At 44.5% G+C, this 12,579-nt stretch overlaps 1 protein-coding gene across 2 annotated transcripts in view; it reads right to left on the bottom strand.

Annotated features, from left to right (window-relative positions):
* Nucleotides 1–1,108: 1,108 nt before the first annotated feature.
* Nucleotides 1,109–12,579, bottom strand: part of LOC138970602 (uncharacterized) — a 244,468-nt gene continuing 232,997 nt past the window's right edge. For both annotated transcript variants that reach the window (XM_070343070.1, XM_070343071.1), the window contains 3 exons: nucleotides 12,543–12,579; nucleotides 5,393–5,417; nucleotides 1,109–2,892 (listed from right to left, as the gene is read on the bottom strand). The exon at nucleotides 12,543–12,579 is cut by the window's right edge and continues 65 nt beyond it. In XM_070343070.1, the coding sequence (XP_070199171.1) occupies nucleotides 2,688–2,892; nucleotides 5,393–5,417; nucleotides 12,543–12,579 (267 nt within the window). In that variant the 3' untranslated portion in view covers nucleotides 1,109–2,687. The remainder of the gene's footprint in view (nucleotides 2,893–5,392; nucleotides 5,418–12,542) is intronic.

Genomic DNA, 12,579 nt, shown 5'->3' with positions numbered 1-12,579 from the left:
AAGTGAGTTGCTCTCAAAAGACCAACTGTCCGTTGAGTCCGAAAACTGGCATTCTTTGTCCGACCAAGTGGCTTGGTTATCCTAAACATTCCGGGGCGTGTGCTGCAAGCCTTGAGGTGATTCCACCTTGAGTCCAACTAGAGACATTGCTGGTGAGTTTATTTTGCACTTTTTGTGCTGAATCAACAACCACAAAGTATTCTTTGAGCTGCAAACACAAACTGGACTTTTGTTTAATGGACAGAGTCTTCAATCGAGTGTTGAACTTCTGAGTTTTCTTTCTCACATGATTCTTTAACCTTCGCCGGTCGTCGTGGTTCCGTGTGGACCCAGAAGGATGTTTAATTGCAAATATCTCTTAAACCAGTTGGAATTTTTTAATGAGCTTTTAAGAATGCCTCAGACACATAAAAAGCTCTTATGTCCTAAAAAATCATTACATTTCAGCGAGAAGTAATTAAAAAAACAAAGGTCAAATTTAGACTACACACGAAAGACATCGTGGGGCCGTGCGGACCCATGTTTCTCAAACTGAAGGAACTTACATAAAAACTAGGGAAAGAAGTCACAAACCTTCGGGTATTGGCTCTAAACATCATTTTCTACGATCTGTTTAATTTTGGAGTTAATAAGCAAGTCGCGTGGAGCGAAACTAATACATAACAATGTGGGTCCACACGGCCCCACGACGTCTACAGAAGGGTATTCACGTTTTTCCTTTTTTGAGAAGCTTTAGTCCGCACGGTAATAACTAAATTGATAGTTTAATTTAATTAATTTTCGCGGACATTTAACCACGGCGTCTACGGAAGGGAATGCACGTCTTCGCTTCTTTGGAAAGCATGGGTCCGCACGGCCCCACGATGTCTTCCGTGTGTAGTCGATAACCCGGTCGGGCGAAGGTTAAATAAAAGTCTCGAAAAAACATTATGGATGTGTGTGTCAGTGTGCGTGTGTTCCGAAAATCATGGGATCAACTGTTTGTTTCTATACATCTGTCTTTTTTCTTGCTCTCTGTTTTACCCAGGCTGTCCGTTCGAGCACCTCTTCGGCTCTGTGTCTGTCTGTGTAAATACCACATTTACACTTCCAAAATGAACAAAAAAGCTTACATTTTCAGGTATTTATTTGAACTATTAAGCAAAGATTCATTTTTGAAAAGTAAAGTGCAGTTATAAGTAATAGTTCGATGATTTATGTAAAGATTGGCACTTATGTGTTCCTGTTTCCATGTACGCAACAGGTCAAAATGTGTATAAGTATAACAACTACCTTCACATCTTGGTAGGATATTTTGACGAGTGCGTCTTTTTGACAGGAAGCAATGCCTGGTTCAAATAACCTCTTTTACAAAATGTTTTGATTATGCGACCACCAAGGCATATACACTCCCCCCCTCCCCCCCCCCCTTCTGTGTGCTGCATTTGTCTTGCGGCAAATCTTGTCCTGTAATGTTAATCCATGTGAAAAACAAAAACAAAAGAGAATGGGAAAAAAAGGAAACAGTTTCAACCTTCACCGGATCACGCTTTGGAATATACAATGTCCGGATGATGTGGGTCGTGTACAGCCCAACCTTAAAAAGAAGGAATCAACGTTAAAAAGAAGGATTCAACGTTTAAAAAAAATAGGTGTCGTACACGACCGACTCCATCTGAATAGGGATGCACTCTTCACCACCTCTTTGCAGAGTATGGGTCGTGCACGACTCGCGCCATTCGATTACGGATACACATAGTAAAATCATTCTTGAATTCATTTCCATATGGGTCGCCCACGACCCACACAATCCGGATTGGCCAGTTCAATTACGTCATTGTTTCTTTGTTTGATTACAAAGATATTCCTTCGAAAAGGGATCGATGGGAGGGTCCTAAGGAGTTTGGTGAATAAATGAAGTCTTCATAAAAAGAACTCCAAATAGTTTCAGAGATACAGATAATTTTGTGAGGCTTTGGGTCGTCCATGACCCAAGACGCACGGTGAAGGTTTAGGTCTTTTAAACCGAAAACACTTCTGTCAATATGGGGAAGTGTTGACGCTTCTGTTTGTTCATAGAAATATCGGTTTCTTATACAACACCCTTCCCTGACTTATTGTACTGATATACTGAACGGCAAAAGTTAGGGACCGCCCTTGAAAAAAACAGCTGACTTCATCTGTGCCAAACTCCTTGTTCCTAAGTTTATAAAACCAAATGGCTGTCAGGCCGTACACACCAGTGGGTGAGCAATGCTGTGTTAGCAGGAAACTTGCTCGGGATCCACGGAGGCCTGGCTAGGGCACGAGACAGAAACTCCCAAACTGCAAAAAGTGGACCATTTTTACGCTGGCGCGTGGGCAAGCCTGGGCGGGAAAGATGAAAAATTCGTTATGCACGTGCAGGGGGAATGTGTTGAGAGTGAACTGTTGTCACCAGTTAGGCTTTATAGCCCCGCGATTTTCCGCTTGCCACCATCTTCTCACTATGCCTCCCAGACGAAAGGTGACCACCTTCAACAAAGCCCGGGCCATCGCATGGCTGCAAGACGGCGTAAGCAAGCGAAAAGTGGGCAGACGACTTGGAGTGCCCCATTCTGTCGTGGTCAGGCTGCATCAGAAGTTCCAGGCCACCAACAGCGTTCTGGAGAGGCCCATGTCAGGACGGCCTGGTTTTTTCAAGGGCGGTCCCTAACTTTTGCCGTTCACTATAGTTCGTCCACCGTTGAGTCTTCGAGTACTGAGGTGTCGTCCGCCTCTGACGTGTTGAATTCTGAGAGGTCGTCCACCAAGGACTCAGACGTGCTCTCTAACGCGGCATCAGGGTAAAACGATGAACTAGACTCGGATTGTACGGTGGGTTCGGGCCCGACCACCACAGCTAGATGGGTAAGATCCGCCAAAGACTGTCTCCTGTAAAACAAGCAAGTCAAACAATCGTGTCATAAAGAGAATTTCCCCTGTAAGCACAAGCAATGACTAGTTTATGTAAAAACAAGCAATTCACACAGGAAATTGATGTGGAATTTCTCATGTAAACACAAACAAGTCACTCAGATCAGGCATGTCACTTAGACTTTTTCATGTAAACACAAGAAAGTCACTCAGGAATCTCACACAGATTTTCGCTTGTAAGCACAAACAAGTTACTCAGGCATGCCACACAGACTTTCTCCTGTAACACAAGCAATTAAGTCACTTAGGCATGCCACATAGACTTTCTTCTGTAAACACAAGCAATTAAGTCACTCAGGCATGCCACATAGACTTTCTCCTGTTAACACAAGCAGTTAAGTCACTCAGGCATGCCACATAGACTTTCTCCTGTTAACACAAGCAAGGCACTCAGGCATGCCACATAGACTTTCTCCTGTTAACACAAGCATGTCACTCAGTCATGCCACACACACTTCCTCATGTTAACACAAGCATGTCACTCAGGCATGTGATATAGACTTCCTCATGTTAATACAAGCAAACCACTCAGGCATGCCACATAGACTTTCTCCTGTTAACATAAGCATGCCACTCAGGCATGCCACATAGACTTTCTCCTGTTAACACAAGCAAAGCACTCAGGCATGCCACATATACTTTCTCCTGTGAACACAAGCATGTCACTCAGGCATGTGACATAGACTTTCTCCTGTTAACACAAGCAATTAAGTCACTCAGGCATGTCACACACACTTCCTCATGTTAACACAAGCAAGTCACTCAGGCATGTCACATAGACTTTCTCCTGCAAACACAAGCAATTAAGTCACTCAGGCATGTCACACACACTTCCTCATGTTAACACAAGCAAGTCACGCAGGCATGTCACATAGACTTTCTCCTGTAAACACAAGCAAGTCACTCAGGCATGTCACATAGACTTTCTCCTGTAAACACAAGAAAGTCCCTCAGGTATGTCACACACACTTCCTCATGTTAACACAAGCAAGTCACTCAGGCATGTCACATAGACTTTCTCCTGTAAACACAAGCAAGTCACTCAGGCAAGTCACACACACTTTCTCCTGTTAACACAAGCAAGTCACTCAGGCATGTCACATAGACTTTCTCCTGTAAACACAAGCAAGTCACTCAGGCATGTCACACAGACTTTCTCCTGTTAACACAAGCAAGTCACTCAGGCATGTCACACACACTTTCTCCTGTTTACCCAAGCAAGACACACAGGCATGCAATATAGACTTTCTCCTGTAAAACCAAACATGTCACCGAGGCATGTCATATGGTATTTTTCCTGAAAACACACGCATCCCACAGAAACTTACTCCCGTAACACAAGCATGTCACACCAGGGGAGATAACTAGGTTACACGTACACATCGTTTCCTTGGATATAAAAAGATTGGTCAAAGTTTGTGGATCAACAAATGCGATTTGAAGTTGTTGAATAGTCACTGCAACATGGGGAGTAAATTCTGCAACTATACTACGCGTCTTAAAAAAAAACTAGGCAGATGCCTTTGAGGACAGATCTTTCTGATGAGCCTGTTGATTGTAAAACCAATTATATGACTGAAAAGGCCATTCATTCCCCTACCTTATTCAGAAAACAGATTGAAAACTTCAACACAAATACATATTACAATTGGGGATCAATTTTTAGTACAAAAGCAACAACGCGCTTGGGTGTTATGGAAATGTGAACGCAAAAGAACAATTACGCAAAACAGGTCTTCCAACATCAAAACCCAGTATAGAGCAGCAGACGGAACTGGCACGCTTATTATCGCTGTGAGTGGGATTTGTTTGGGAGGACGACGATCTATGGACGGTTTAAAGCGAAGTAAGCGGTTACAAACGGGCGTCGACAGAGCCAATGAACAGTGATATCAACTTGTAGTTCTCATTCACTTAATTAATTGTGCTATATAGTATTAGCGTGACAATCGTGGTTTGTGTGTCTGAATTTTCAAATTGTTGCACAGCTGGCCGGACGGACTGACAATGCTCAGTCCTAAGACGCTCCTGATTACACAGGTTGATCAAAAAATGTTCAACAAGACCAACAGCCGTCAACCCAGACAACATCAGTGTCTCGACATAATATACACAGGGAACGCAAATTACATTAAAATATTTTAAAAACAGCTTAAACTATGACCCATCTGCTCAATAGGATAATACTTTGTACGAAAAAAAACATTGCGTAAAATACACACCCATTCATCTCAAAAGAGTCCAAACAGCTAGTAACGGAGAACACATGTCCACAGACTCATTTGGTGACACGCACTTTCGATGATGTGCAGACATGATGACATATCAACAAACATCAACATAAACATCACACACGCATACACGTACGCACATACACACGGGCGAAAGTATTCAGACAATAAGCATGTATAAACTATATTTACATACATATATAAATAGTCACTGTAAATTTTCTGACCTTGCTTTGAGTTCCGGTTCAAAATCTGAAATAATAGTATATCCATCAAAAGTCAAGAAGTAGCTACCCTCAGCCCCGTTTTCGTATTAAAAGTTTAATATGAAACGAACGTTTCTGGCAGGAACTAAACTAAGTGATAAACTGTGCAGTCCTTGAAGGGCTAATACAGGGTGACCCCCCAAACATGTCACCCATTAACATGCTAATTACTCCTGAACTACTTCAGCCATTTACTTTAAATTTGGTGTACATTAGCCAGCGATAAGCGATAATAATTCCACAACGTGTCATGTATGATGTTTAAGTGGTTTCATTTTTACGCTTTTTGAAGAATATTGTTCACATTCGGAAAAGGCCTCAAAAGTAGGAGGCTTGACTCTGAGCATTGGCCACACTCATCCCAGTTGCGCCCTACAGACTGCCTGTAATTGCTGTTTGACTCTGAGCATTGGCCACACTCATCCGAGTTGCGCCCTACAGACTGCCTGTAATTGCTGTTTGACTGAGCATTGGCCACACTCATCCGAGTTGCGCCCTACAGACTGCCTGTATTTGCTGTTTGACTCTGAGCATTGGCCACACTCATCCGAGTTGCGCCCTACAGACTGCCTGTAATTGCTGTTTGACTCTGAGCATTGGCCACACTCATCCGAGTTGCGCCCTACAGACTGCCTGTAATTGCTGTTTGACTCTGAGCATTGGCCACACTCATCCCAGTTGCGCCCTACAGACTGCCTGTAATTGCTGTTTGACTCTGAGCATTGGCCACACTCATCCCAGTTGCGCCCAACAGACTGCCTGTAATTGCTGTTTGACTCTGAGCATTGGCCACACTCATCCGAGTTGCGCCCTACAGACTGCCTGTAATTGCTGTTTGACTCTGAGCATTGGCCACACTTATTCCAGTTGCGCCCTACAGACTGCCTGTAATTGCTGTTTGACTCTGCGCATTGGCCACACACATCCGAGTTGCGCCCTACACACTGCCTGTAATTGCTGTTTGCCTCTGAGCATTGGCCACACTCATCCGAGTTGCGCCCTACAGACTGCCTGTAATTGCTGTTTGACTCTGAGCATTGGCCACACTCATCCGAGTTGCGCCCTACAGACTGCCTGTAATTGCTGTTTGACTCTGAGCATTGGCCACACTCATCCCAGTTGCGCCCTACAGACTGCCTGTAATTGCTGTTTGACTCTGAGCATTGGCCACACTCATCCGAGTTGCGCCCTCCAGACTGCCTGTAATTGCTGTTTGACTCTGAACATTGGCCACACTCATCCCAGTTGCGCCCTCCAGACTGCCTGTAATTGCTGTTTGACTCTGAGCATTGGCCACACTCATCCGAGTTGCGCCCTACACACTGCCTGTAATTGCTGTTTGACTCTGAGCATTGGCCACACTCATCCCAGTTGCGCACTACAGACTGCCTGTAATTGCTGTTTGACTCTGAGCATTGGCCACACTCATCCGAGTTGCGCCCTACACACTGCCTGTAATTGCTGTTTGACTCAGAGCATTGGCCACACTCATCCGAGTTGCGCCCTACAGACCGCCTGTAATTGCTGTTTGACTCTGAGCACTGGCCACACTCATCCCAGTTGCACCTTACAGACTGCCTGTAATTGCTGTTTGACTCTGAGCATTGGCCACACTCATCCCAGTTGCGCCCTACAGACTGCCTGTAATTGCTGTTTGACTCTGAGCATTGGCCACACTCATCCGAGTTGCGCCCTACAGACTGCCTGTAATTGCTGTTTGACTCTGAGCATTGGCCACACTCATCCCAGTTGCGCCCTACAGACTGCCTGTAATTGCTGTTTGACTCTGAGCATTGGCCACACTCATCCCAGTTGCGCCCTACAGACTGCCTGTAATTGCTGTTTGACTCTGAGCATTGGCCACACTCATCCCAGTTGCGCCCTACAGACTGCCTGTAATTGCTGTTTGACTCTGAGCATTGGCCACACTCATCCCAGTTGCGCCCTCCAGACTGCCTGTAATTGCTGTTTGACTCTGAGCATTGGCCACACTCATCCGAGTTGCGCCCTACAGACTGCCTGTAATTGCTGTTTGACTCTGGTCATTGGCCTCACTCATCCCAGCTGCGCCCTACAGACTGCCTGTAATTGCTGTTTGACTCTGAGCATTGGCCACACTCATCCCAGTTGCGCCCTACAGACTGCCTGTAATTGCTGTTTGACTCTGAGCATTGGCCACACTCATCCCAGTTGCGCCCTACAGACTGCCTGTAATTGCTGTTTGACTCAGAGCATTGGCCACACTCATCCCAGTTGCACCCTACAGACTGCCTGTAATTGCTGTTTGACTCTGAGCATTGGCCACACTCATCCGAGTTGCGCCCTACAGACTGCCTGTAATTGCTGTTTGACTCTGCGCATTGGCCACACACATCCCAGTTGCACCTTACAGACTGCCTGTAATTGCTGTTTGACTCAGAGCATTGGCCACACTCATCCCAGTTGCGCCCTACAGATTCCCTGTAATTGCTGTTTGACTCAGAGCATTGGCCACACTCATCCCAGTTGCACCCTACAGACTGCCTGTAATTGCTGTTTGACTCTGAGCATTGGCCACACTCATCCGAGTTGCGCCCTACAGACTGCCTGTAATTGCTGTTTGACTCTGAGCATTGGCCACACTCATCCCAGTTGCGCCCTACAGACTGCCTGTAATTGCTGTTTGACTCTGAGCATTGGCCACACTCATCCCAGTTGCACACTCCACACTCCCTGTATTTGCTGTTTGACTCTGAGCATTGGCCACACTCATCCCAGTTGCGCCCTACAGACTGCCTGTAATTGCTGTTTGACTCTGAGCATTGGCCACACTCATCCCAGTTGCGCCCTACAGACTGCCTGTAATTGCTGTTTGATCTCTGAGCATTGGCCACACTCATCCCAGTTGCACCCTACAGACTGCCTGTAATTGCTGTTTGACTCTGAGCATTGGCCACACTCATCCCAGTTGCGCCCTACAGACTGCCTGTAATTGCTGTTTGACTCTGAGCATTGGCCACACTCATCCCAGTTGCGCCCTCCAGACTGCCTGTAATTGCTGTTTGACACTGAGCATTGGCCACACTCATCCCAGTTGCGCCCTACAGACTGCCTGTAATTGCTGTTTGACTCTGAGCATTGGCCACATTCATCCGAGTTGCGCCCTACAGACTGCCTCTAATTGCTGTTTGACTCTGAGCATTGGCCACACTCATCCCCGTTGCGCCCTACAGACTGCCTGTAATTGCTGTTTGACTCTGAGCATTGGCCACACTCATTCCAGTTGCGCCCAACAGACTGCCTGAAATTGCTGTTTGACTCTGAGCATTAACCACACTCATCCGAGTTGCACCCTACAGACTGCCAGTAATTGCTGTTTGACTCTGAGCATTGGCCACACTCATTCGAGTTGCGCCCTACAGACTGCCTGTAATTGCTGCTTGACTCTGAGCATTGGCCACACTCATCCGAGTTGCGCCCTACAGACTGCCTGTAATTGCTGTTTGACTCTGAGCATTGGCCACACTCATCCCAGTTGCGCCCTACAGACTGCCTGTAATTGCTGTTTGACTCTGAGCATTGGCCACACTCATCCCAGTTGCGCCGTACAGACTGCCTGTAATTGCTGTTTGACTCTGAGCATTTGCCACACTCATCCCAGTTGCGCCCTACAGACTGCCTGTAATTGCTGTTTGACTCTGAGCATTGGCCACTCATCCCAGTTGCGCCCAACAGACTGCCTGTAATTGCTGTTTGACTTTGAGCGTTGGCCACACTCATCCGAGTTGCACCCTACAGACTGCCTGTAATTGCTGTTTGACTCTGAGCATTGGCCACACTCATCCTAGTTGTGCCCTACAGACCGCCTGTAATTGCTGTTTGACTCTGAGCACTGGCCACACTCATCCCAGTTGCACCTTACAGACTGCCTGTAATTGCTGTTTGACTCAGAGCATTGGCCACACTCATCCCAGTTGCACCCTACAGACTGCCTGTAATTGCTGTTTGACTCTGAGCATTGGCCACACTCATCCGAGTTGCACCCTACAGACTGCCTGTAATTGCTGTTTGACTCTGAGCATTGGCCACACTCATCCGAGTTGCGCCCTACAGACTGCCTGTAATTGCTGTTTGACTCTGAGCATTGGCCACACTCATCCCGGTTGCGCCCTACAGACTGCCTGTAATTGCTGTTTGACTTTGAGCGTTGGCCACACTCATCCGAGTTGCACCCTACAGACTGCCTGTAATTGCTGTTTAACTCTGAGCATTGGCCACACTCATCCGAGTTGCGCCCTACAGACTGCCTGTAATTGCTGTTTCAACTCATCGATTGTCTGGGGATGGTTGTGTATGCAAGATCATTCAGAAAAGCAAACAAATGACAATCTGGCAAGCTTAGATCTTTTTAGTGCAACTGGGGCGCGTGTTTGTTATCGTGGTTTTTTTTGCCTCCTACTGTACTCTGGATGGACGTTCAACTAATGCCATTTTGTCGTTGGCTGACCAAATCATGTACAGAATAATCCCCAACAAATGCAGGGCCGGATCTCGTATTTTTGCGTCAATCCCCGAATTTGGATTTTTTCCCCGAAAGAGCATTAAAGTCAGAACATTTTTACATACAAACTTGAAACTTGTCATACCATATATTCTAGGCCAATGTACACGAAATATGAAGTAAATTGCTGTGGTAGTTTAGGAGTTATTAGCATTTTAATGGGTGGCATTTTTGGGGGGTCACTCTGTGCATGATTTGGTCAGCAACAAAATGGCGTTAGTTGAACGTGCATCCAGAGTACGGTAGGAGGCACACAAAAAAACGATAAAAAAAACGCGCCCCAGTTGCACCAAGTCATTGCAAGTGATTTGTTCGTCGTTTTCAATCTGTTTCTTGTTGTAAAATGTGAAGCAGATAAGGCACGTCAAAAAGAAAAACAGATTCGTGGATGATATATCACTGGCTGTACGATTTATGTATCCAGCTGTAGTTTAAAATTGTTTTCATTTTTAAATATGTGACCCTCCACCACGGCATGAGTCGCATGTCATCTTTGCATGATTTTCATATTTTTACATTTTCCTAAAGAGTGTTTTATGCTCTTTCCAGTGGTAAAAACCGTATTAGAAAGGAGCGAAAACTTTTCGAGTTATAAGCTTGTGACTAAGGTGACCCCCACACTGTTACCACAGTCCTCCCGGACTTATTTTAAGCCTAGCGCAGAACCGCGCGAGGTGAAATGCAACTCATTTCGTGGTGGATGGTCACATATTTTGTTTACCTTTTCATAAATTGTGTAATACGGGGAATGGGTTAACTGAGCCATGTAAACCGTATGTATCCTTTGTTGGTATGAGACCAATGAACAATTCGGAAACATAGACATTATCTGCAGCCTGGCTGCTTCTGGTCATTAATTGTGACATTTAGTTTTCAGAACTATTTTCTTAAATGGCGCCTATGTCAATCTGCCAAGTTACTAGGGGGTACATGGCTTGGAAATCATGTCAAGGCCGTATCTCCTGTGTTTATCAACCCTTCCAAATCTATTTGATAGACTTATCATTTTTACATTTAGTCAAGTTTTGACTAAATGTTTTAACGTAGAGGGGGGAATCGAGACGAGGGTAGTGGTGTATGTGCGTGTGTCTGTCTGTGTGTGTGTGTGTGGAGCGATTCAGACTAAACTACTGGACCGATCTTTATGAAATTTGACATGAGAGTTCCTGGGTATGAAATCCCCGAATGTTTTTTTCATTTTTTTGATAAATGTCTTTGATGACGTCATATCCGGCTTTTCGTGAAAGTTGAGGCGGCACTGTCACGCCCTCATTTTTCAACCAAATTGGTTGAAATTTTGGTCAAGTAATCTTCGACGAAGCCCGGACTTCGGTATTGCATTTCAGCTTGGTGGCTTAAAAATTGATTAATGACTTTGGTCATTAAAAATCTGAAAATTGTAAAAAAAAATAAAAATTTATAAAACGATCCAAATTTACGTTCATCTTATTCTCCATCATTTTTTTATTCCAAAAACATATAAATATGTTATATTCGGATTAAAAACAAGCTCTGAAAATTAAATATATAAAAATTATTATCAAAATTAAATTGTCCAAATCAATTTAAAAACACATTCATCTTATTCCTTGTCGGTTCCTGATTCCAAAAACATATAGATAAGATATGTTTGGATTAAAAACACGCTCAGAAAGTTAAAACAAAGAGAGGTACAGAAAAGCGTGCTATCCTTCTTAGCGCAACTACTACCCCGCTCTTCTTGTCAATTTCACTGCCTTTGCCATGAGCGGTTGACTGACGATGCTACGAGTATACGGTCTTGCTGAAAAATGGCATTGCGTTTTCATTCTGTGAGTTCGACAGCTACTTGACTAAATGTTGTATTTTTGCCTTACGCGACTTGTTTGTTTTGCAATAACAAACAATGATCTGACCATGTAATGACAGGACTGATGTTTAGAAAAAAATATCTTGTTGATTTTCTGTAACTGGAATGCAGGTCTGATTGGGAAAATGTCATGCGCAATTGTATCTTCTCTCATCGCATGCCTCTGAACCGGGTATGGACATGAAATTGGTCGAAATATCGTGTAAGTACGGGTAAAAGCTACTGGCGAACACATTATGACAAATTTCAAACCTGCAGCTTGAACGTTTTTGTAATAACGTGCTACAGCGTATTGTCACTTTGTGGGACTTTTTTTTCAACAAATTCAACGTTTTTTCAAAAGATATTGGTGCTAGTTCAAAACATGTTTTGTTTTGCTTGTATGCTTCAAAATAACACAACATTGCAAACAGTCAAACAGTCAAACAGTCAAACAGTAAGGTTTTAGTTTTTGTGTCACTTCTCCCCTCAAATAAGTGCAAACCAATCACAAACATCAGTTTTTTGTATATCTCTTCCTCAAACTGAAAGATCGACACTAAAAACCTTGGAAAGTGCTTAAAACATGGCAAGTCGAAATATATTAACACACACACACACACACATATACACACACAAACAAACACACGCACACCAACACACACAAACAAACACACACACACACACACACACGCACACACACACACACACACACACGCACACACACACACACACACACACACCACGTCGCTCGGCCCGGCGTCGTCTGTTCAAGACGAT

Source organism: Littorina saxatilis, linkage group LG7 (genome assembly GCF_037325665.1).
Source record: "Littorina saxatilis isolate snail1 linkage group LG7, US_GU_Lsax_2.0, whole genome shotgun sequence".
Classification (NCBI taxonomy): domain Eukaryota; kingdom Metazoa; phylum Mollusca; class Gastropoda; order Littorinimorpha; family Littorinidae; genus Littorina; species Littorina saxatilis.
The sequence above is the reverse complement of the archived record's forward strand: the minus strand, read 5'-3'. Positions and strand labels throughout refer to the sequence as shown.